The sequence below is a fragment of the Schistocerca gregaria genome, chromosome X, assembly GCF_023897955.1.
Source record: "Schistocerca gregaria isolate iqSchGreg1 chromosome X, iqSchGreg1.2, whole genome shotgun sequence".
Classification (NCBI taxonomy): domain Eukaryota; kingdom Metazoa; phylum Arthropoda; class Insecta; order Orthoptera; family Acrididae; genus Schistocerca; species Schistocerca gregaria.
The window spans coordinates 307,180,189-307,206,531 of NC_064931.1; the positions used below are offsets into that span (position 1 = coordinate 307,180,189).

A 26,343-nucleotide genomic window follows, 5' to 3' on the forward strand; every position below is an offset into this window, starting at 1 on the left:
GGTTGCCAGTAATTTGAATAATGTTATGTCTGGTTAAAAAAGGTGATTATTCTATTACAGGTCACTTTAACACTCCAACGTATAGCAGGTTACGAAGTCACTATAGATGAATATCAGGATAACCAGAGAAAGGTTTGTTTTAACTTTTATATAATTTAATATATTTTACCTAATTTCGGACCATGAAAATTAAACACAAATATTAATTCTTGCTATGGTAGAATTGGAGCTTCTAATGTAGCAGCTCCAAAAATACATGTTCTTTGTTTTTGGAGACTGTTAATTATTTTTAGGATTATGCTACAAATTATTTAGTTTCTGTATGTAAAGTTTGGAGTCATTGGCATGTTTTTCCCCCACTACTTTCCACATATTTGTAAGGGTGTTAGTTCTTCAGGACCATTTTAAACTAAGTCATTGACTATTTCCTTTTAATTTCATGGGTCCTTCTTACCTTCTATTTGCGTTAGCTTTGTTACTTCTAGTTGTTGGTCACTATGTGGACATCTTATAGTTTTGCCTTGATTTATGTAAATTTGCTTTTCAGTTATATTTCACAAAAATTGGAACTTACCAATGGGTTCTTAAACCAGCCATTGCTGTATCATATTACCTCTTTATTTCTTTGTGAACAATCCTTCTCTGATCAGAAATACCTTCCAGAAATAATAGAGCACGTACAGCAGCCACATTTCTGTATTTGATTCATACATCGCTGTCTCTTTTACTCATCCAGTCTTCTTGTAACACCACCAGCACTGTGACCTAATTGAAACAGGCAAAACCACATAACATATAAATTATGTAGGTGCATAATTTTTTGACCTCGGTTCACAATTTGATTCTTCATTTCAGTTTTATGCTGCAAGTGTTGACCCCTCATTCAGTGCTGTGGCCACATCTTTGACTGATGTAGGATCAACTGCTTTCCTCCCTCTGCCACATTGCACTTCAAAACAACCTGTCTTTCTGAATTTTGTAATCTTTTCTCCCTCAGCAGACATCAGATGAATGTCTTTGTCATACCGTTGAGTGTTTGGAACTTCTGCAAGGCTGCTGGTGTACAGTCACCATTCTTGTAAAAGGACTTTACAAGCAGTGCAAGATCCTTCATGCAGACTGTCATGTTGGGAGTTTCAGATCAGACTGAGGAACAGCTGTGTGCCGCATATCTGTTGGTGTGCATGTTCTGACGCTTACAGCACCGTATATTGGTCAAATTTTTGTTAATTTTTTTGGTTCTGCGACATTTCCCCTTGCACTGATAATAAGCTGTTCAAAGTTGACGTCATTCAGAGCAGTAACAGTGGTTGTCTTTTTACAGCATTTTGAAACTGGAAGTTTAATTATGGGCACCCTGTATACATAATAGTCAGAGTGGAAAACATATGCAGGTGACCACATTCACACTGAAGAACTAGTTAAGAAGCACATCTCACCAACTGACAATGAATATGATACTGATACATCTGAACTCCAGCAGCCACACTGTGGTGTATTGTACACATCACTATCATTTCTCCCATTTCCTGTTCCATTTGCAAATTGGGCAGGGAAAGAATGACTGTTAGTGAGCCTACATAGTACCTTTGGTTTCTCTGATTTTCTTGTTGTGGATGAATGTGGGAGGAAGTAATATGTACATTTTTGGAATTTTAACAGTAAACATCTCTATGAAGCACAATGTGTAACACCTTAGGGGGGCTATATTGCCCTCGTATTGTCTCTTACTTTTCTCTATTGTATATCTGTGTTAAGCATAATTCATAATGCCTAACCTAATATAATGTAATCCAACACTTATGAACTATTTACTGCCTGAGGTTAATTGTGTCATTCAAGCTAACTGATAGGTCAACAGAACAAGCATTTACACAATGGACAGCAGCAACATAAGTATACATTGTCATCTAACACAACACTCTAAAGTTTAATATATTAAGTTCAAAAACATAAATTCAGGGTAATGTTCTCTTTAAGTAACAAATTTTGAATTAACCTGAAAAACCACATTTGTCAGTTTTGAGGCTGTTGTGGTTCCAAGGACACTAATATAAAATTACATGGCCATTTCTAAAGCAGTTTAGTACAGACATTTTCACTGCTTACCTGTGCAATGCTTCAGTTTGGTGCTTTCTTCGCAGAACTGCAATGCCAATATTTATACCTGAGTCAGGGCACAGTACAACTCACCTTTTAGGAATGCCACCTGTAAGTCTATTAATTTGACATCAATCACTAGTCCTAGTCCAACTAGGACAGTTATTTATTTTGTGTTCTAACCATTGGTTATATTTTCTATCGTACAACATTTCTGCTTTAGTGAAGACTGAGGTGGTGAAAAAAGCAATAGCTTCCAATGTTTATATCAGTATCAAATATTTTTATCATTAAAAACTCAGCTAAGCTGTTATGTAGTAGTAGAATGACTGTATTATTACATAATTTCTGCGCAAAACATTCATAAAGTAGTAACAAATATGAGCATCCCCATTACTGAAGCATTCATGAGGACAGTACTGTACTTTATGGCCTTGGTGGTTTAATAATAACTACATATGAACTACAAAAAACTGTTGTTTACAGTAATTGCCACATTAAAATTATGTAAGTTAAAACATTACAGTGCCACTATCACATTAGGCAATATATTGCAATTATAACTCAGAATCAAATTCTTGTTGAGCAGAGTAGACTCAGCATGTGAAAAAGAACAACTATATGGAACATTCAAATCTCAGTGGTCACTGAGACACTTGTAAGACTGTAATAAAAAATGTGTCTTGCCTACTTTAAACATGATAAACAAAAAGCAGGAAAACTGATTGCCGTTTATAAAAATAAAAGGAACAATGAATAACCTTGCCTTGTTACAGTTGAAAAATGCTATGCAGCTTGCAGACAGTAGATGGTAGCACCTTTCAACCATTCAAAGTAAGCTGCACCCCAGCTTAATAAGAGTATTAAATGGTTTCCAACTCATAGCAGTCCCTCTGTATTAAATATGACTTTTCATTACCAGATCGTAGCACTGAAGAGGTGAGTGAAATAAGTATTAGATACAGTAGTGTTGAGAAACAGCTGAACTCATTAAAACTGGACAAAGTTGCAGGACCTGATGGAATCCGTATCAGACTCGATACCAAATTTGTAGCTGAGTTAGCCCCACTTCTAACTTTATCATAGCTCCCTCGAACAAAAACCATGCCCCATTCTTGGAAAAATCACAGGTTACATCATCATCATCATCATCACCATCATCATCATCATTTAAGACTGATTGTGCCTTTCATCGTTCACTCTGGAGCATAGCCCCCTTTTAAAATTCCTCCACGATCCCCTATTCAGTGCTAACATTGGTGCCTCTTCTGGTGTTAAACCTATTACTTCAAAATCATTCTTAACCGAATCCAGGTACCTTCTCCTTGGTCTGCCCCGACTCCTCCTACCCCCTACTGCTGAACCCATGAGTCTCTTGGGTAACCTTGCTTCTCCCATGCGTGTAACATGACCCCACCATCTAAGCCTGTTCGCCCTGACTGCTACATCTATAGAGTTCATTCCCAGTTTTTCTTTGATTTCCCCATTGTGGACACCCTCCTGTCATTGTTCCCATCTACTAGTACCTGCAATCATCCTAGCTACTTTCATATCCATAACCTCAACCTTGTTGATAAGGTAACCTGAATCCACCCAGCTTTCGCTCCCATACAACAAAGTTGCTCGAAAGATTGAACGGTGCACAGATAGCTTAGTCTTGGTAGTGACTTCCTTCTTGCAGAAGAGAGTAGATCGTAGCTGAGTGCTCACTGCATTAGCTTTGCTACACCTCGCTTCCAGTTCTTTCACTATGTTGCCATCCTGTGAGAATATGCATCCTAAGTACTTGAAATCGTCCACCTGTTCTAACTTTGTTCCTCCTATTTGGCACTCAATCCGTTTATATTTCTTTCCCACTGACATTACCTGTCTAAGAAATGATCCACAAAATTACCATCCAATATCCTTGACATGGATTTGTTACAGAATCTTAGAACATATTCTGAGCTCAAACATACTGAGTTATCTCAGACAAAATGACCTCCTCCATGCCAACCAGCGTGTATTCCGGAAACATCAGTCACGTGAAACCCAACTCGCACTTTTCTCACATGACATACCAAAACTTTACAATAAAGCAGTCACAGAGGTGCACTATTTCTTGTTTTCTGAAAAGAATTTGACTCAGTAGATTGTAGCACCTTTCAACCATTCAAAGTAAGCTGCACCCCAGCTGAATAAGACACCTACACTTATCGTCAAAAGTAGGATCATATGGGGTGTCAAGCGAAATTTGTGACTGAATTGAGGACTTTTTGGTAGGGAAGATGGAACATGTTATCTTGGATGCAGTGTCATTGCCAGATGTAGAAATAACTTTGTGTGTGCCCCAGGGAAGTGTGTTTCGGATCCTTGCTGTTCATGTTGTATATTAATGACCTTGCGCACAATGTTAGTAATAACCTCAGACTTTTTGCATATGATGCAGTTATCTATAATGAAGTATTGTCTGAAAAGACTAAGATTGGCAACTTGCTTAAAATGTACAGAAATATATAACTGGGCACTTCACAAAATGAAAAAAATGTAGTATCCTATGGCTACAATATCGTCGCCATTGGAATTGACCAATGCACGCAAATACCCGAGAGTAACACTTTGTAGGAATATGAAATGGAATGATCACATAGAGTCAGTCATAAGTAAAGTAGGTTGTCGAGTTTGGTTTATTGGTAGAATACTGGGGAAGTGTAATTAGTCTACAAAGGAAATTGCTTTAAATCACATGTGTGACCAGTTCTAGAATATTGCTCAAGTGTGTCGTACTCATACCAAATAGGACTAACAGGAGATATTGAATGTATACAGAGAAGGGCAGCACAAATGCTCACAGGTCTATTTGATCCGCGGGAGAGAGTCACAGAGATACTGAAGAAACGGAACTGGCAGACTCTTGAAAGCCTACTAACAAAGTTTCAAGAACCCACTTTAAATTATGGCTCTAGAAATATACTACAACCTCCTATGTATCATTCACATAGAGTTCATGAGGATAAGCTTAGAATAATTACAGCACACACAGAGGCATTCAGTCAGTCATTCTTCCCATGCACCATACAGTAATGTAACAGGAAGGTACCCTAATAATTGGTACAATGGGACATACCCTCTGCCGTGCACCTCACAGTGATTTGCAGTTTATAGATGTAGATTGTTGAACAAGCTTCAGTATGGCTCACTTGCCTCCATATCCTTCCATCTGCAGCAGTTTAATACACTCCTGGAAATTGAAATAAGAACACCGTGAATTCATTGTCCCAGGAAGGGGAAACTTTATTGACACATTCCTGGGGTCAGATACATCACATGATCACACTGACAGAACCACAGGCACATAGACACAGGCAACAGAGCATGCACAATGTCGGCACTAGTACAGTGTATATCCACCTTTCGCAGCAATGCAGGCTGCTATTTTCCCATGGAGACGATCGTAGAGATGCTGGATGTAGTCCTGTGGAACGGCTTGCCATGCCATTTCCACCTGGCACCTCAGTTGGACCAGCGTTCGTGCTGGACGTGCAGACCGCGTGAGACGACGCTTCATCCAGTCCCAAACATGCTCAATGGGGGACAGATCCGGAGATCTTGCTGGCCAGGGTAGTTGACTTACACCTTCTAGAGCACGTTGGGTGGCACGGGATACATGCGGACGTGCATTGTCCTGTTGGAACAGCAAGTTCCCTTGCCGGTCTAGGAATGGTAGAACGATGGGTTCGATGACGGTTTGGATGTACCGTGCACTATTCAGTGTCCCCTCGACGATCACCAGACGTGTACGGCCAGTGTAGGAGATCGCTCCCCACACCATGATGCCGGGTGTTGGCCCTGTGTGCCTCGGTCGTATGCAGTCCTGATTGTGGCGCTCACCTGCACGGCGCCAAACACGCATACGACCATCATTGGCATCAAGGCAGAAGCGACTCTCATCGCTGAAGACGACACGTCTCCATTCGTCCCTCCATTCACGCCTGTAGCAACACCACTGGAGGCGGGCTGCACGATGTTGGGGCGTGAGCGGAAGATGGCCTAACGGTGTGTGGGACCGTAGCCCAGCTTCATGGAGACGGTTGCGAATGGTCCTCGCCGATACCCCAGGAGCAACAGTGTCCCTAATTTGCTGGGAATTGGCGGTGCGGTCCCCTACGGCACTACATAGGATCCTATGGTCTTGGCGTGCATCCGTGCGCCGCTGCGGTCCGGTCCCAGGTCGACGGGCATGTGCACCTTCCGCCAACCACTGGCGACAACATCGATGTACTGTGGAGACCTCACGCCCCACGTGTTGAGCAATTCGGCGGTACGTCCACCCGGCCTCCCACATGCCCACTATACGCCCTCGCTCAAAGTCCGTCAACTGCACATACGGTTCATGTCCACGCTGTCGCGGCATGCTACCAGTGTTAAAGACTGCAATGGAGCTCCGTATGCCACGGCAAACTGGCTGACAGTGACGGCGGTGGTGCACAAATGCTGCGCAGCTAGTGCCATTCGACGGCCAACATCGCGGTTCCTGGTGTGTCCGCTGTGCCATGCGTGTGATCATTGCTTGTACAGCCCTCTCGCAGTGTCCGGAGCAAGTATGGTGGGTCTGACACACCGGTGTCAATGTGTTCTTTTTTCCATTTCCAGGAGTGTATTTCTAGTTGGATTTTCACTACTTGTATTACTGCACCCATTTGAAGCTGCCTGACTTTTATGATGACTAAATGAAGGCTGTGTTTGCCATCTGTGCATGCTTCAGGGCTTGATGTGTCAAAGCTTGTTTACTTTTCCTATCTGATGGAGAAGACTTTGTTCAGAATGTAATGAAATTTTTCCCCTCAGGAAAATATAAGCTTAAACAGAATTGCAGTATCTACATAGTTAAGATAAAATTTCATAACTACTTGCATATTATTTCTTTTAAAGTATAGATACAATAAACTCAAATATAATTAAAGCAAGTCTTATACACAATAAACAGTATATAATCACATGAAGGAGAAGTTACATTGAGTATAGGTAACAGAAATGGGTGATGTTAAATATATATACTTGTATGTAGTGTTGTTACATTATATATGCTTCTCTTGTAGTGTCTCCTTCTGGAGTATAATTGGCTTCTTCATCATGCTTCTACACTTACTGAACAAACCTGTGATGCAAAAAGCTCCTCTCTATTTCCTCCATAATTTTTACATGATAAGGTATCCACACTGATGAGTGATACATGAGAATCAGTCAAATGAGTGTTTTTAAGTAACTTCTTTCGTGGATGAATTACATTTCCTTTGGATTCTTCCAATGAATCTCCACCTGGCACCTGCTTTTCCTACAACTAGTTTAATGTTATAATTCCACTTTAGGTCACTACAGATTGTTATTCCTAGGTAATTAATTATTGTTACAATTATCAAGATGCCTGCCCAAAAATCCACAGGACTTCATACATGACTAGAACTTTCCAAAGAAGCAGAAAGATTATCTAGTGAGAAAATAGTATTATTGTGTTATTGATTAACAAACAAATTAGATCTGTAAATAATGTTAAATGCAGTTACACTGCCTGACAAAAAATTAAAGCACGTGGAAGACAAGGATGGATGTCATTATAACTTCCTACAAATACACACCATTGGTGGGTATGTAAATGATTAAGATTGCAACAATCTGTGACAAGTAGACTGGCCACCAAACTGTGTTAGTGTTGGTGTAGTGTAGGTACCAGGCCTGGTAGGGTATGTAAAGGGTGCGAACAATGTCAGATGCTGAGTGATCACTGTGAAGGAAAACGAGGATACCACATACTGGTGTGAGATTGTCAATACCTGTGTGTAGGGGCCTTGTTGTGAATCTCCATTTGGCCAACTGGTCAAATTATGCAGTATCCAGATTTGTGGAGCTATCAGGCATGACAGTGGCCCGATGTTGGGGTCTGTGGGAACATGAGGGCAGGCATACTTTTCAAGTTTCTGTTTGACTGTGTCTGACAACCACAAGGGAAGACCCCTGCCCTGTATTGTGCACCAAGCATATCATAACCCCTTCATGACTGTGCCCATCACCTGAGAACACTCCGTGACATCCTGCACCTTTGGCCAGAGACTAGTAGCAGTTGGACCAGAGAATTTCTGTCCTGTGTGTACACTGATGTTAATGCCAGAACACAAATGGCTTTGTTTGGAGTGGTGCTGAGACCAGATGCTGATGAATGGTGTCGCACAGTGTTCAGCAATGAATCATGGTTGTGCATTACCCTAGATGTCTAGTGCTTGAAGGAACACTGATGGCACAGTCATATGCCACAGAAACCCTACATCCTCATTTGCTACCTCTCATGTGACTGTAATCATTTTGCCATTTTCCAATAGGACAGTGATCTTTGACACATGGCTCATATCTCTATGAGCTGCCTGTGTGATGCTTAGGTACTGACATGGCCAGAAAGGTGCTCATACCTGTCCCTGCAGAAACACATGGATTCTGCTCAGATGTCATCTCTGTCCCAGTGCAAGGTTATCAAGGACAAGTTCCAACAGTCACGGACCGGAGAGGACATAATGACTTTATGACACCCTACCCCACTGAATCAGTGCATGCATCCAGTCCAAACGGGATGCAGTGTCGTACTGATAAGTGGGCTCATTCTGCCAGTTTCTTTGAAAATTTGATTCAGTATTGTAATCACTAAAATAACATCACATTTTCTGTCAAACCATGAAGTTTCATTTTATTTCCTCCTTCCATTCTGGGTGCTTCCTTTTTTGTGTCAGTCTGTGTGTTGGGATTAATAAGCAACGTAGAATTACTGCGCCGATTAAATATGTGGTACTGAATTGTATTTCTTTGATTTGTCATATATTACTCATTAAGTTACTGTACATAATGTAATTTGCACAGGATTAATTAAAAACTAAATTTCATTTGTAGCTTAAATTCACATACTACTTTTGTTGTATTCAGTACAAATGTTTTGTCATTAATAAGACGTAGCATCTAACTGAAAGAAATTATGGTATATGTGTGTGTGTTTCTTTCTTTTAATTGCTCTGAAATGGATTAATTATAGAAGTATATTTATGAATTTCTCATAGGGTCGGAGGCAGTCAGAATTAGTGCGCCGGCTAACAGGAGTAGATCCTCCACCACCACTTATTGGACATCCAGTAGCTGTGCTTTACATGTCTGTAACAAATGAGATGGACTCGAGACCAGAAGACACTGACAGAAGTCATGCACTGATCTATTGTTTCCCTGCACAATCATCTCCTTCACAACAGGATACATTCGTTGCAGCCCGGGGTGCCTTCATTACTCTGTGTCACCTTTTCCCAAATGCTGGTGCCTCGACACCTACCAGGTTGTTTTAAATTACCTATTATTCATTTCTAATAAGTGCTGTATTACCAGAATGAAAGTTTCAGTCGTTAGCAGAGTGTGAACTATTGTGAAACTTCTTGATAGATTAAAATTGTGCACTTCATCTTTCTTGGGCAAGCTGTTGCTGACTGGCATATCCAGGCACAACTCATGAGCTACTTTCATAGGTACTCAGATAGGAGAGAGGTTCTAGCAGTATTAAAACTGTGAAAGTGTGTCATTGGCTGTGCCCAGAAAGCTTACTTTGTAAGTGCATTTTCATTACCTTGAAAGACAAGATCCAGGTTCAGATCCTGGTCTGCCACATAGTTGTAAACTGCCAGGGCATTTTGCTGTAGCAGAACTATTACAAATGCAGAAAAATTGTTCTTTATCATATATAATGGTTAAGGAATCTTGGATAAGATGCTCCAGCACATTCTCCTTAATTTATCAGATGTAATAATTGGATTGACTAAGATTAAAGTGTGTTACTGTCTTTTCAAAAGTATAAGCACAGGCTGTTGTGAGATGACTTCTTCACCACATAAGAAATATGGCGAAAATGGGAGGACAGTTCCTTAGCTTTGTTAAGAATATGAATGCTGGAAGATAATTAGTGACCTTTCTATCAATCATATGTAACTTTAATGACAACACTTGATGATCATTTTTATGTGCCATAGCAAGCCTAGATGCCAGGTCTAAGTCTTTAAATCTGGAGGTCAAGTAAATGCTACAATGTGTAATGTCCATTAGATCAGTTTCAGCAAAACACTTCACTTAACTTTGGTAGGCAGCTATGTCCATATGAGGGATGATATACAATCATTACAATTACAGAACACAGTGATAACAGTTTATTTCTTGCTCTGAATGACAGCCAAATACCACTTTACATCTAACTATGAACTTTAGCACACAATGACTAATGACACAAGCTTGCTCCTGGATCTGAACTATGATGAGGCTGCTATGAAAGTGGGCTATCAAAGAGTGGGATGAGCAGTGCTGTACTCTGATGTAAGTAGACATCCAGCAGTGGCGCCATATGGAGCAACTTGAGGGCAATTCTTCGGCAATGTCTCCCACTTGTGGCTGTGTGTGGCTGTGACTTTTAGCTTTTTCTTCTATCATGAGGTACCAACTTAAACATGAGACCTCAGTCTTCAGATGACACCACATATCCACACCCCCCCCCCCCCCCCCCCCCCGCACCTCCCCTCCCCCAGGCCTCTGCATCATCATTGGATAGTGCTCTGTCACTTGATGATGGTGGGGGGGGAGTCAAGTCTGAAAGTGGATGTAGGTGAGGAGGCAGAGTATATAGCAACAGCCAATGGCAAATCCCCATCTGCACCCTGGTATCCACCTTGTAAGTGGCCGGGAACACTGGCTGAAAAGTCAACCACAGGGTGCACACTCACACCCAGTGACACAATCTATGGTCAGGAGAACAGAAGGCAGAGCTCCAGGTGCATCACAACAGCTGTCCATAAGTAGTGCCTCAATGGACATTGACTCTGGCTGTGGAACAAGTGGCGATGGTGGCATTGGCACGACTTTGATCTCCATTGGCACCTCTATGTATGGTGCCAACCATGATGGGCAAAGAGGTGGAGGTGACTGCTGTTGCAGATAACAGTGGCATGCTGGATCAGTGGGCAAACATTCCGCGGCAGAATCACTGCTATAAGAGCAACACAGCTGATTCTGGTGATGCTGGTGCAGCCCAGATGAACCTTGAACATCCTCTAACAAATGACCCAATACTTTTGTGATGACACCATGATCACATTGATGTTTCCTGCTAAACAGCTTTGAAACAAACTTTGCCCTGCACATGAAACTTAACTTTGTATGACCAGACAGAATGAATGGTTCCTGCTGGTGACAATGACTGTGTAATAATTCTGCTGGCAACTTATTGACATGTAGCCAGGAATGGTAGTAGGAAAGAAAAATCTTTAAGGCTTTCTCCTGTGTGTGGTAGAAATGGAGTTCCTCTATGTTAATTTTGGAATGGTTGAATGAATGGTTTGGGTTCACCGTTAGACTGAGTGTGAAAAGGTACAGTAGTTACAGGGTGTATACTGTTGTTGACACAAAACTGTTGAAAATCAGCTGGCATGAATTGTGGTCTGTTGCCCAAGACCAGAGAAGGTCTTTGAGACAAAAAATAGAGGACAAAGTTGATACAGTACTAATAGGAGTGGTAGATCTCATGGGGGTAGGTGATAACTAGGGACAGGATGATGTGAAGGCTCCAAAAGGGGTTCAGGGCTGGGGCCAATAATTGAGGAGTCTGGGCTGTTGCTGGTTCTGTGGGTACCAGTTAAGAGCATGCTACATTAAGCACACCCCATTTGCTTCCATGTCAAACATCATGCTGGCCTGACTGATTGTAACAATGCCTGAAACCCATCCTAGGACCTGGTCGTTTATGTGGACTCTGTGGTGTTCACTGTATATTCTACGCAGCCACTGAATGTCAGGTATTATGGCACCAGCTGTGGGAGGTCCAGTATCATGTGCTGCCAATAGCCATGTAAGTTTTCAAATGGTGATAGGCCCTGGTTTGGGATGTTCCTGGAAGCTGATATAAAAGCATGCAGTGCATTTTTCTTGTTAGCAGTAGTGATGGCTGTAGTCATTTGCATTTTAAATGTGTACATGAAGGGCTCACCTTCACCATAAGAGGTGGGACGAAAAGGGACAGAAAATACTTTGCAGATACCATTGTTTCCACAAAAGTTCATAAACTGAGTGGACTGAAATCATAAAACTGTCATTGTCGTAAGGAAAAATAGAGAGAGAGACTTTTGAAACTGAAAGTTATAGTTAATAAAATGTTGTGTGTTCCACATAATTTCACAAGAGCCCAATCTGATTCTCAACATATGCTGAAGACTTAAAATAAACTCAATAGTGGAATGTTTGGTTTATCTTTGAATAGGTTACATGCTTAACTAAGCAAGAAGAATTACAAAATCCCTAAGAGTCTGTGCCATATAGGTTGGAATCTGTCCAATATCTCACCATATTGACATTGTCAGGTTTGCTGATGAACTGACCTCCTGAGGGAGCATGGCTGACTTACATCTGCTCCCACCGCAAGCCTTTCTGAGATTATAACTGCAGTCTTGATTGATAAGATTTTCCCTGATGTGAATTTTTATGGTTTCTCAAATGACACTGTCCCAGTATTTGGAAGTCTGTGCTAAAATCCTTGTACATTTGTATTCCATCACATGCATCTCTGACAAACAGTGCTCTTTGTCCACGGACTTGTTGGGATACATGTCAAGTGTGCTGCTGGTGTTCTGGTGATCTTCATTGGTGCATACTGTTTGTCCAATATATGTCTTGTCACATTGGCACAGAAACTGATATACCCGGCCTTCTGCAAACTGAGGTCATCTTCGACACTCCCCAATAACGTCCGTCTTTCGTTGGGTGGACAAAAGACAGTTCTTACACAGTGCGTTTGCAGTATGCACCCAACATTTCCTGATAGCATGCCACTGTACAGGCTAAAGGCTGTGGCTACCTCTTCCTTCATGATTTATTTTGTCTCCACTGGTTGTGCTGTAGTGGTGCAATAAAGAGCGCACTTAATCTGTCACTCTGAGGATCCATTTTTTCAGAACACAGTTCTTGGGTTACCAGCCCCTGGAGCAGACACTCTGCACCTGAGATTGTGTGATCCCTGTGCACTAGTGTTCTTAGTACCCCATTACTCTGCTCAGGATGGTGGCTCTACTGTGTGCAGATACAGGTCACCATGAATTTTCTTACAGTATACACCGTGTTCTACTCTTTTATCATCTCTTCTATTGACCATGATTTACAGGAATGTTAGTCTTCCTTCTTCTGCAGTCTCCATAGTGAATTTGATGTTGGGAAGTGTGGAGTTCAGATTTACAAGGAAGTCAAGGAATTTGTCTCTTCCAGGGGGCAGATGACAAATGTGTCATCCACATAATGGAAAAGCAGGTGGATTTCCATTTGGATGACATCAGGGCCTCTTTCTCAATGTGCTCCATATACAAATTTGCAGCCATTGGTGAGAGTAGGGTGCCCATTGCAACTCCCTCTGTTTGCTCATAGTATTATCCATTAAATAAAAACTATGTGGAGCTTAGGACAAGCCTGAAAAGGCCAGTGGTTTTCTTGTCAGATTTCTGACCATTGTGTTCTAGTGGCTCTAGTAGGAGGTGATATAAGTTAACTGCACACTCTTTGGAGCTCAGTTCAACAGCACACATGATTATTATTATTATTATTATTATTATTATTATTATTGATACATTTCTGATCACTGAAATATTGTGGTCGTCAGGCACTGTGGACTAGCAGTACACCTATTGACTGTTCAGTCAAAAAGTATGCCAGGAGAAATTGAAGAATCGCACCTCTTTGCATACATCTGTTACAGATTATGATTGTGCTACAGGAAGACATTGCTCATGTAACCATTGGAAAAGTCACACTGCTCTTACAAATGTGGAAAATACAGCAACAGGAAAACTCTGTATCAGCAGTTTACAGGATGTAATATTTTATGAATCTCTAAACAATTGGCCAGCTGGTGTGGCCGTGCGGTTCTAGGCACTACAGTCTGGGACTGCGTAACCGCTACGGTCGCAGGTTCGAATCCTGCCTCGGGCATGGATGTGTATGATGTCCTTAGGTTAGTTAGGTTTAAGTAATTCTAAGTTCTAGGGGACTGATGACCACCGATGTTAAGTCCCATAGTACTCAGAGCCATTTGAACCATTTTTTTCTAAACAATTTGGATCACATTATTGTTAAAATTTCCAACGTAGCATGCAGTGAAGAACATGTGAGATGCTTAACTTGTAAGCTGATTCTCCATTAGGTGAAATGCCAGTTTTTTATGGGCATTAAATAGTTTTGGAAGGAACTGAAGTTCCCAAAAAAATGTGGAAGTCTACTAGAAACTATCTAATGTGACTCACAACTGAAGATCTTGAATGTAAGTTAATTAAATCCCTGCATTTTTTAATTTCATTGTTTAAGGTTATGTTTGGAAGTGACTGAGTTTACTTGTTGTCATTGTGATTCATGTGCTTCCTCGATTTTATACGTGGAGCAGCTAATAACTTGTGGCAGAACTGGTGAATTGGGGAAGTGAGTAGAGTACAAAATGAGAGTTATACTTCTATTTGGGCTCTTTCACAATGGTTTCATTCTGCTTTTGACTGCCTGTAAAGCACATGCTTTCTAATTCTTTCTTAGGAGTGTATGTTGTCTATATCTTTCTATAGTGGTTCTAGGAAGTAATTATCAGCAACTTGACTTCTAATTATCAGTATCTTCTTGTAAGAAAGTAATTACCGGAGCTATGTTCTACTGAAGGCATAGTTTCTGCTTTTGGGAGCACACTCAGAACGTCTTAAGTGAAGATTTATTCAGTTCACATGTTGCAGTTATTTAAATTAAATTTGTCCTATGACTGTGATTTAACAGAAGTAAAAACCTAACAGACAAACAAAAGCTGAATGAAGCAAAAATGAACATAAGGAGAGTAATAATGTTCAGTGACTTTGAAAGTAAAATTTTTCCAGCCAATTAAAAACCTTAAGAGGTTTGGGTCTTATGTAAAATCAGTAAGCAATTTGAAATCACCTATTTAGTCACTCAGTGACCATACAGGCACCAGAACAGAAGATAACAGAGAGAACACCAAAATATTGAATTTGATTTTGTGAAAGTGTTTCACTACGGATCGTAATAAGGTCCCTTCTTTGAATCATCATACGAATGTCAAAATGACAGATATTGAGATAACCAATTGTGGAATAAAAGAAGCAACAACAACTACTTATTAATGGAAAGGTATTAGTACCAAACGAGATATCTATGTGTTTACATTTTGTGGCGTGCACTGCAGCTGTAAGGGCTAAAAAGCTAAATACTGACATACTTATTTGTGCACTTTTGTACAGTTATTAAATGGAATAGTTTTTAGCGGTGTTTCATACTGTTTGTGGTGAAATAATGATTTAATAAACTTGTGGAAATGTTCACTCACTGTGTTTTTTAGAGTCTTCTGTGCCTTGAAGTCATTTACTAACTTTCATGCTTTAGTTTTCAGCTGACGTTTCTTATTGTTTCTAGTGAAATATTTCAGGAAAATTTTCATTCAGTAACTTTGTTGAGTGTCGCAGTGGCCATTTGAATTTTAGGTTTTAGATAATACTTTTGTGAAGTTTTGTTGGTATTGCTATTAGCTGTGGTGTAGTAGTATTAATAAAGTATTTGCTTTCTTAGTAGACAGAGAATTTTGAGACCACTATTGTTAGTTCTATAAATAGTTCTACTGCTGTAACTGAACTTCGGTAATGTACACATTTTTTTTTCAGTAACTGTAAAATTTTACCATGAGTGAGAAGTGTGGGTTCTGTCATAGGTTTGTGGGTAGTGGGTTATGGTGTGGGATTTGTTCAAGACATTTTCATTGTGGGGAATGCAGTGGGGAAGCCAGTGGGCATTCTAGCGAGATCCTCTCCTGGGAATGCAGAATCTGTAGTAGAAATAAGTTGATAGAGGTGCAGGGGCATAAGATCTGTGCCCTTCAGGTGAAGTTAAAACGTGCAAAGAAGGATCTAGGTAGGTTGAGAAGGGTGAAGGGTGGTGGGGAATGGGATAGGTAGTTGGCAAGGAGGCAGCTAGGAGGAGGTGGTATTCAGACAGTTATATTTTGCGTATTTGCAGTAGATTTGACCAACTGTCAGGGTTGAGTAGAGAGTAACCTCTTGTAACTGTAGGTGTAGGAAACCTGCAGCAGTTCTCAGCAGTTGGGAGGCATAGATCAGTTGCAAAGTCTAACAGAAAGAAGAAGGTTCTGCTGCTAGGTAGTTCGCACGGTAGAGGTGTGGGCCAGTAGTTGCAGGAAGCGTTGGGGAGTGAGTACCAGGTAACCAGCATTGTGAAGCCTAGTGCAAGGTTGGTTCAAGTGACTGACTGCATAGGGGTGATATGTAGGAATTTTACAGAGGAGGATCAAGTAGTGATAGTGGGTGGAGCAGAAAACAGTCTTGATAGGGATGGGGAATATGATGTAGGTGGTGACCTAAAGATATCTACTCAAACTGGTGGCACTAAAGTGCATTTAGTGCAACTGTTTCAGCATCATGATCTGTCTCATCTTCATATGGTTGTTAGGTGCATTAACACGGGGCTGCAGAGGGTGCTAATGGCAGAGAGCATGGGTCACATCTCAGTGGTACCAGTTGGGTCTATCAGTGGATCGGGATTCACTAGGCATGGCCTGTACCTCAATAGGTATAGGAAGGGGAAGCTGGCAAAGCTTGTAGGTGACAGTGTAGTGGGTGGTGGCGGTGGTGGGATGACTCATGGAAAAATTCTTGTAGTAGTTGGTATTAGAGCTCCACCTTTGTAGATTGACGTCAGCTGATAGGTATATGTGCTTAAAGGTAGTCCCTCTAAGGGCTCACCTTCTAAGGATGTAATGTTTCCAAGTAGAAAACAAATTAGCATATTTCATCAAAATATAAGAGGTATTAGAGATAAAGTTAGTGAAATGCTTATAGATGTTGACTCTGAGAGTATTGGTATATCAGAGGACCACTTAAATAATTTGACAATTCAGAGGCTTCCTTTACCAGAATACAGATTAGCTGGCTGTTTTCAAAAAGTTCCTTGTAGGGTGTGGGAGTGGCCACGTACGTAAAAAAACAATATTCCATTTGAGTCCATAGACGTATCACGGCACAGCACTGAACAGATATTTGAATGTTGTGCAAGGGAAGTTGAATTTAGTGAAACTAAAGTTCTAATTATTGTTGTTTATAGGTCCCCTAACTCTGAGATTTCAGAGCATTTCTGCTCAAGGTAGAGAGAGTTCTTGATTCACTTTGTAGGAAGTACCAGAAATTAGTTGCATGTGGTGACTTCAATATTAATTTTGTATATGATGGTGCAAGGAAAAGGATGTTGGTAGATCTCCTAAATTCATATGATCTGATGCAGATCGTGTTTTTTCCATTTATGGTGCAGGGGAACAGTAGCACAGTCATAGACAATATTTTTATTCATTCTTCATTACTAGATGGGCATTCTGTTAGTAGAGGTGTGAATGGCCTTTCAGATCATGATGCACAAATTTAAACATTTAAAGACTTTAGTTCTCCAACAAATGTCACATATAATTACAAACTATGTAGGAAAGTTAATCCAACAGCAATAGAGAGTTTTTTAAACCTCATCAAGGAACAATAGTGGCAGCACGTTCACAGTGCCAATAACATTGATGATAAATATAATGCTTTCTTTAACACATTTCTCATGCTCTTTGAGAGTTGCTTTGCATTAGAATGTTCTAAATGGGGTATTAGCAGTAATAGGCAGCCCGGGTGGCTGACTTGTGGGATAATAATATTTTATAGAACAAAGTGGGAATTATGATGTTAGAAGTAATCACAATCAAGCTATAGTAGCACATTACAACCAGTATTTTAAGCTACTTAAAAATGTTACTAGGAAGGCAAAAAGTATGTGGTATGCAAATAGATTAGCTAATTCACTGGATAAAATTAAAACCATATGGTCAGTTGTGAAGGAAGTGTCTGGTCAGAAGCACAAGGTTGATGGTATAAAGTCAGTTCACAGTAAAAATATTTCTGTTACTGATAAATCAGATATATGTACAGTATTTAACAATAATTTTCTGAGCTTTTCTGGTGAGTTAAATAAAAAATTAGTTTCTACAGGGAATCATATAACTTTTTGGCAAATGCCATTCCGAGATTTATGTCTGAAATACTCTTGTGTGATACAGACAATAGGGAGGTTGAGTCAGTAATTAAATCACTGAAGACTAAGGACTCTAATGGTTATGATAGAGTGTCTAGCAGAATATTAAAGTACTGTGCTGCACATGTTAGCCCTGTATTTAGCCATGTTTGTAATTTTGCCTGTAGGAATGGTCAGTTTCCTGGACGATTTAAGTACTCATTAGTAAAGCAGATTTATAAAAAGGAAGAAAGGGATAATGTAAATAATTTTAGACATATTTCTATGCCATCAGTGTTTGCAAAAGCTGTTGAAAAGGCTGTGTATATAAGGATAATTGATCTTTCTTTATCACATGATTTGCTATCAAATGTACAGTTCGGATTTAGAAAGTCATTTAACAATTGAAAGTGCTATATTCTCTTTTCTCTGTGAGGTACTGGATGGGTTAAACAAAAGGTTTTGAATGGTAGGCACATTTTTTTTATTTAACTAAGGCATTTGATTGTGTTGGTTACAAAATATTGCTCCAAAAGTTGGACCATTACAGAATACAGGAAGTCGCTCACAATTAGTTCACCTCTTACTTTAGCAACAGACAGCAAAAGGTCATTATTCACAGTGTTGAGAATGACTGTGATATGGGGTCTGAGTGGAGTACAGTCAAGGAGGGGTGCTCCAAGGATAAGTGTTGGGGCCACTCCTGTTTCTTATTTATATAAATGATATGGCTTCTAGTATTACAGGTAACTCTAAAATATTTCTGTTTGCTGATAACACTAGCTTGGTAGTAAGGGATGTTGAGTGCAACATTGGCTTGGTTTCAAATTGTGCATTTCATGACCTAAGTTCATGGCTTGTAGAAAATAAACTAACACTAAATCACAGTAGGACTCAGTTTTTGCAATTTCTTACACTCAATTCAACAAAACCTGATGTTTTAATTTCACAGAATTGGCATATGATTGGTGAAACTGAACAGTTCAAATTTCTAGGTTTTCAGATAGATAGTAAGCTGTCGTGGAAAGCCCATGTTCAGGATCCTGTTCAAAGACTTAATGCTGCCATTTTTACTATTCAAACAGTATCTGATTGCTGATTTTCATTTGCTTATGTCATATGATATTATATTTTGGGGTAGCTCTTCCGATTCTAAAAGGGTATTTTTAGCTCAGAAATGGGCAGTTTTTACAATAAGTTATGCAAGTTTACAAACCTCTTGGCAACCCCTGTTCACGAGTCTGGGTATTTTGATATTGACCTCTCAATATATACATTCCTTACTGTTGTTTCTTGTTAACAGTATTAGCTTATTCCCAAGAATAAGCAGCTTTCACTCAGTTAATACTCAGCAGAAATCAAACATGCATTTGGATCGGATTTCCTTAACTCTTGGTCAGAAAGGTGTGCAGTATACTGCTGCATCCGTTTACAATAAGCTACCACTCAAATTCAAAAATCTTAGCATTAATCCACGTGCTTTCAAATTGAAACTGAAGAGTTCCCTCATTACTGACTCCTTCGATTGTGTCAAGGAGTTTCTTGAAAAATTAAGATGATTCTTGTTGTATTGTTGATTGCGTTTACTTAAACATATGGGCTGAATATTTTGGGTTCATAAACATTTATTTTTATCTGTTATTACTTTTATGTTGTAATTTCATGTACTGACACGTTTCGTGTCCTTGGAGATTTGCTCCTCAATTTGGTCCTACGGAACTTGACATGTAAATAAATAATAATACATAACTTGATGCCCTTCTAGGGTACTGAGCAACTGGAAAAAAGCACAGGTCATTCCTGTTTTCAAGAAGCATCATAGGACAGACGCACAATATTACAGACCTCTTTCATTGACGTCAGTGCCTTGCAGAATTTTGGAAAAATTTTTATGCTCAAGAATTATGACTTTCTTGAGCACAACAGTCTCCTTTGTAAAAATCAACATGAGCTCAGCAAGCAGAGAACTTTTAAACTCAGCTTGCTCTGTTCCTCCATGAAATCCACAGCACTGTAGCCAATGGTGTTCAGATTGATGCCATATTCCTTGACTTTAGACAAACATTTATGATGTCCCACACTGCTGTTAATGAATAAGATATGAGCTTACCAAGTATCAGACCAGATTTGCAACTGGATTCAGGAATTCTTTGCAGATGAAACTCAACACATCACTTTTATTGGAACAAAGTTGACAGATGTAAAGGTAATTCCTGGAGTATCCCAAGGAAGTGTGATAGGGCACTTACTGTTTACAATTTACATAAATGATCTAGTATGAAACCTTGGAAGCTCTTTAAGACTGTTTGCAGATGATGCAGTTGTCTATACAAAAATATCAATAGTAGAAGATGGTATCATTGTGCATAGTGACCTACAGAGGATTGGCGAATGGTGCAGGATCTGGTAGTTGACCCATAACATAAATAAATGTAACATATTGCACACACATAGAAAAAGAAATCTGCTACTGTACGCTTGTACTATTGATGACAAATTACTGGAAGCAATATGAACCATAAAGTATCTAGGAGTATACATATGTTTTTGTATAGGGTCTGCCTTTAGCAAAACACAATTTTGTTTTTTAACCCAAACATGTTTCACTGCAGTTGCAGCATCTTCAATGGACTTTTATTTCTCACCTGTTAAAGATAAAGAGTGTTCTTTGCTGTTTGTATACATGTAGCTATTAGTTTTTAATCATTATTACAGATATGTGAAAAAACACATAAATTACTAATTCATACCTTTTTACCACATGGTGTGGTTTTTCTGATGTGTTGTGTTTCTAAAGTGACCGTTTTGTTCCATAGTTTGTCATCTGCAACCACTTATACCTTAAAGTAGATAAATTGTTTAAGCCAAAATTACAATTTGAACACTTGTTATGTAAGTGAAACATTATGTAAATAGACACACACACAGAATTAAATACACTCCTGGAAATTGAAATAAGAACACCCTGAATTCATTGTCCCAGGAAGGGGAAACTTTATTGACACATTCCTGGGGTCAGATACATCACATGATCACACTGACAGAACCACAGGCACATAGACACAGGCAACAGAGCATGCACAATGTCGGCACTAGTACAGTGTATATCCACCTTTCGCAGCAATGCAGGCTGCTATTCTCCCATGGAGATGATCGTAGAGATGCTGGATGTAGTCCTGTGGAACGGCTTGCCATGCCATTTCCACCTGGCACCTCAGTTGGACCAGCGTTCGTGCTGGACGTGCAGACCGCGTGAGACGACGCTTCATCCAGTCCCAAACATGCTCAATGGGGGACAGATCCGGAGATCTTGCTGGCCAGGGTAGTTGACTTACACCTTCTAGAGCACGTTGGGTGGCATGGGATACATGCGGACGTGCATTGTCCTGTTGGAACAGCAAGTTCCCTTGCCGGTCTAGGAATGGTAGAACGATGGGTTCGATGACGGTTTGGATGTACCGTGCACTATTCAGTGTCCCCTCGACGATCACCAGAGGTGTACGGCCAGTGTAGGAGATCGCTCCCCACACCATTATGCCGGGTGTTGGCCCTGTGTGCCTCGGTCGTATTCAGTCCTGATTGTGGCGCTCACCTGCACGGCGCCAAACACGCATACGACCATCATTGGCACCAAGGCAGAAGCGACTCTCATCGCTGAAGACGACACGTCTCCATTCGTCCCTCCATTCACGCTGGTCGCGACACCACTGGAGGCGGGCTGCACGATGTTGGGGCGTGAGCGGAAGACGGCCTAACGGTGTGCGGGACCGTAACCCAGCTTCATGGAGATGGTTGCGAATGGTCCTCGCCAATACCCCAGGAGCAACAGTGTCCCTGATTTGCTGGGAAGTGGCGGTGCGGTCCCCTACGGCACTGCGTAGGATCCTACGGTCTTGGCGTGCATCCGTGCATCGCTGCGGTCTGGTCCCAGGTTGACGGGCACGTGCACCTGCCGCCGACCACTGGCGACATCATCAGTGTACTGTAGAGACCTCACGCCCCACGTGTTGACCAATTCAGTGGTTTGTCCACCCGGCCTCCCGCATGCCCACTATATGCCCTCACTCAAAGTCCGTCAACTGCACATACGGTTCACGTCCACGCTGTCGCGGCATGCTACCAGTGTTAAAGACTGCGATGGAGCTCCGTATGCCACGGCAAACTGGCTGACACTGACGGCGGCTGTGCACAAATGCTACGCAGCTAGCGCCATTCGACGGCCAACACCGCGGTTCCTGGTGTGTCCGCTGTGCCGTGCACGTGATCATTGCTTGTACAGCCCTCTCGCAGTGTCCGGAGCAAGTATGGTGGGTCTGACACACAGGTGTCAATGTGTTCTTTTTTCCATTTCCAGGAGTGTAGTTTCAGGCATAGAAATAACAAGTTTTCAATTGACAAACTGTGGAACAAAACGGTCACTGTAGAAACACAACACATCAGAAAAACCACACCAAGTGGTAAAAAGGTATGAATTCGTAATTTATGTGTTTTTTTAAATATCTGTAATTACAATTAAAAAACTAATAGCTACATGTATACAAACAGCAAAGAACACTCTTTATCTTTAACAGATGAAAAATAAAAGCCCACTGAAGATGATGCAACTGCAGTGAAACATGTTTGGGCTATAAAACAGAAAATTGTGTTTTGCTAAAGACTGACCCTATCCAAAAACATATGTACTGTTAGAGCAAACACGGAAGAAAAGAGCTTCAACCCCAAGATGATCCCTGCCAGGCATTTCTGAGCAAGCTCTACAACAAATTCCGTAACACTATAGCAAAGTTATATCAAACTATTTTAAATATAAAATTCAATAGAATTTGTCTTTCACATAATGTAATACCTAACTATATACATGTAAATGTAAACAGTATGTCACCTGCAGCTCGTCATGCCAAACACAAAGCTGAAATTGATTGGCTGAAGCAAGAAATTAAAAACCTACATACAAAAAAGCAGGAACTTAATATTGAGTTATTCAAAATTCACCTGGATCTAGGATATCACATTAAAATCTCTGAAATACTTAATGATATCATGTCAAACAAAACACAGAAACACAAATAAATTCAGAACAACCACCAGGAACACCTTCAACTGTTCCACTGTCAGCCATCTTGTTTTTACACATTCAATTGTTCCACTGTCAGCCATATTGTTTTTACATATTCAATTGTTCCACTGGCCACCGTGTTTGTTTCTACAGCTGATAAAGCAGTGAAACAGTTACAGTGACAGTGACAACTCAATGTATAGTGTTTGTCAGTGATGAAAATGATTAAAAGGAAAATGTGAGTGAAACATTATGTAAATACACACACACGCACACGCACACGCACACACACACACACACACACACACACACACACACACACAGAATTGAATAATTTCAGGCATAGAAATAACAAGTTTTCAAATCGTAATTTTGGCTTAAACAATTTATCTACGTTAAGGTATAATTGGTTGCAGATGACAAACTGAGGGACAAAACGGTCACTGTAGAAAGACAACACATCAGAAAAACCACACCATGTGGTAAAAAGCTATGAATTCATAATTTATGTGTTTTTTCACATATCTGTAATTATGATTTAAAAACTAATAGCTACATGTATACAAACAGCAAAGAACACTCTTTATCTTTAACAGATGAAAAATAAAAGCACACTGAAGATGCTGCAACTGCAATGAAATATGTTTGGGTTAAAAAACCAAAAAAATGTGTTTTGCTAAAGACGGACCCTACCCAAAAACATACGTATTGTTAGAGCAAACACGGAAGAAAAGATCTTCAAGCCCAAGATGATTATCTAGGTTTAACTGTCCAGAGCAATCTTAAGTGGAATGACCACACAAAGAAATAGTAAGAAAAGTAGATGCCAAACTGAGATTCATAGGAAGAATCTTAAGGAAATGTAACTCATCCATGAAAGAAGTGGCTTACAAGGCACTTGTTCAACAGATTTTTCAGTGCTGTTTGTCAGTGTCGGGCCCTTATTCAATAGGACTGATACAAGAGAGAGACAAGATCAAATGAAGAGAACAGCATTCTACCACCGGATCGTTTAGTCAGTGCTAGAGTATTTCAAAGATGTGAAAAAAAACTTCAGTGGAAAACCCTACAAGAGAGGTGGTGTACATTATGCAGAGGTTTAGCAGAGGAATTTTGAGAGAGTACTTTCTGAGAAGAGTTGGACAACATATTACCTCCTGCCACATACATCTCGCAAAATGACCATAATGAGAAAATTTGAGAAATTAAAGCTAATACACACAATCAGTCTTCTAATTCACCATTAAAGTGTGGAACAGGGATAGGGGGATCAGTTAATGGTACCAAAACTAACCTCTGCCACACAACATGAGATGGCTTGCAGAGTGCTGATGTACATGTAGATGTAGCTGTAGATTGTAAAAAATCTTAGAGAGACTAACGAGGTTGTTATGTCAGGACACTGTACGAAAATTTGTGTGCCTGCCACAGTCTTTATGCAGAATGTAGCTTGGTACACATTAGAGAAGTAAGAATAGTAGTTAATTTAATTTAGGTTACCTTTGCATCATTTTGAAATTCAATTTCAAGCTGTTCACTGCTTCACCAAGTATTTTTAATAGTACGTAATTGTTAAAAGTGTACCATCTGAAAATTGTTTGTACCAGCATTGTCTGTTTGAAACTGAGTTATTGATGTATATTTTTATTAATACTGCTACATTTTTCAGAGTAACTAATTCCCAAAATGAATTGTTTTGTTGCTTTTTAAACGTTATATTGCAGTGTAGCCCATTCAATGAAGACCAAAAAAACTCGATTAGGGGAAAAAATCGTGTAGTTGCAAATTTTTGCACAGTGGCAGGAGGGAGTGTCAGGTCACTCCCTCATAGCACTGTGCAGAAATTTGTGACTACACAATTTTTCTTCCTAATTTTCCTTCATTGACTCGACTAGTGGGGATTATTTTATGTTTGTGATTATAAAAATAATGTTACACTCAAAAATTGAAATTGGTGAAATGATAAAAAATAATTTTGGAAATGATATGGTGTTTAAATTAAAATCTATTTAACTTATCAAGTACTTGGTTGGTTGGTTGGTTGATCTGGGAGAGGGGGCCAAACAGTGAGATCATTGGTCCTCGATATCAAGTAGTGTTTCTGACATTGTGTTTTCACAAGGAGTTGTTTGGGCAGAAGAAAAGTGAATGTGTTTTTAATTTTTTTTCCAGTTCCAGTGTTATGGTCAATGATGAACTGGTACACATTTTGTATTCACCACACAATGATGGACTATTGCTGCTGGCTGTGCCTGATAGTAGGTCAGTATACATTTTGGTAGTATTTGAACTGTATAAACTGAAACCATAAACTTCTCACCTCTGACTTCTCAAGGCATTGTAAATAAAATTGTCTGTCTGTTTTCTCACTTTAAATGCGTAACCAGTTACTATAATCTCTCTGTATGCTTTGCTGTCTGCCATTGAGGACTTCAACATAAACTACTGGATCTTGAAAAAAGTAGAAAATTCTGTATAAAATAAGTAAATATTCTTGCAACTTCATTTAAACTCTGGACTAGAAATGTCAAGGGATGCTAAAGTGAAATGCTCGTTAGTATGCAACTTCTACAAATCCGATCCCACTCCTAAATTACTAAATTTATCCAAATACGCAAGGCTCTGCTTATATGGACTATTGTTTCTGTAGCTCCTTATTTATTCAGTAGCAGAGTAAATAAAGGTCCCAAGAATTTGGATGGATCATCCTGGAATTCTAACATCCTATAAAGAAAGCTCGAGTTTTGATGTGTGAAATACTTAGGGAGTACTGATTACTTTGCACATAATGCTGTGATCTACAACAACCTTAATTCCATTTACCAAGACTACATGAAGTTGAAGATTTTTAGAATATGTGGAAGAATAAAGGAGTATGCAAAATGCAGAATATAATGTAAAAGAAAACAAAAAACAGCTGACTTATATTTCAAATGTAATATCATTTCATACAGAATATACAAACCCTAGATTGTCAGGCCTTGTGGTCTAATGGTAATGTACTTGCCAGGAAAGAGAAAGGTTGTGTGATTTAATCCTGATCAGATTAGGGAATCTGCAGTCTG

General features: G+C 39.9%; 1 protein-coding gene across 2 annotated transcripts in view; it reads left to right on the forward strand.

Annotated features, from left to right (window-relative positions):
• Positions 1 to 26,343, forward strand: part of LOC126297512 (protein inturned) — a 229,004-nt gene that overhangs the window by 52,343 nt on the left and 150,318 nt on the right. For both annotated transcript variants that reach the window (XM_049988398.1, XM_049988397.1), the window contains exons 6-8: positions 61 to 132; positions 9,177 to 9,442; positions 25,451 to 25,540. In XM_049988398.1, the coding sequence (XP_049844355.1) occupies positions 61 to 132; positions 9,177 to 9,442; positions 25,451 to 25,540 (428 nt within the window). The remainder of the gene's footprint in view (positions 1 to 60; positions 133 to 9,176; positions 9,443 to 25,450; positions 25,541 to 26,343) is intronic.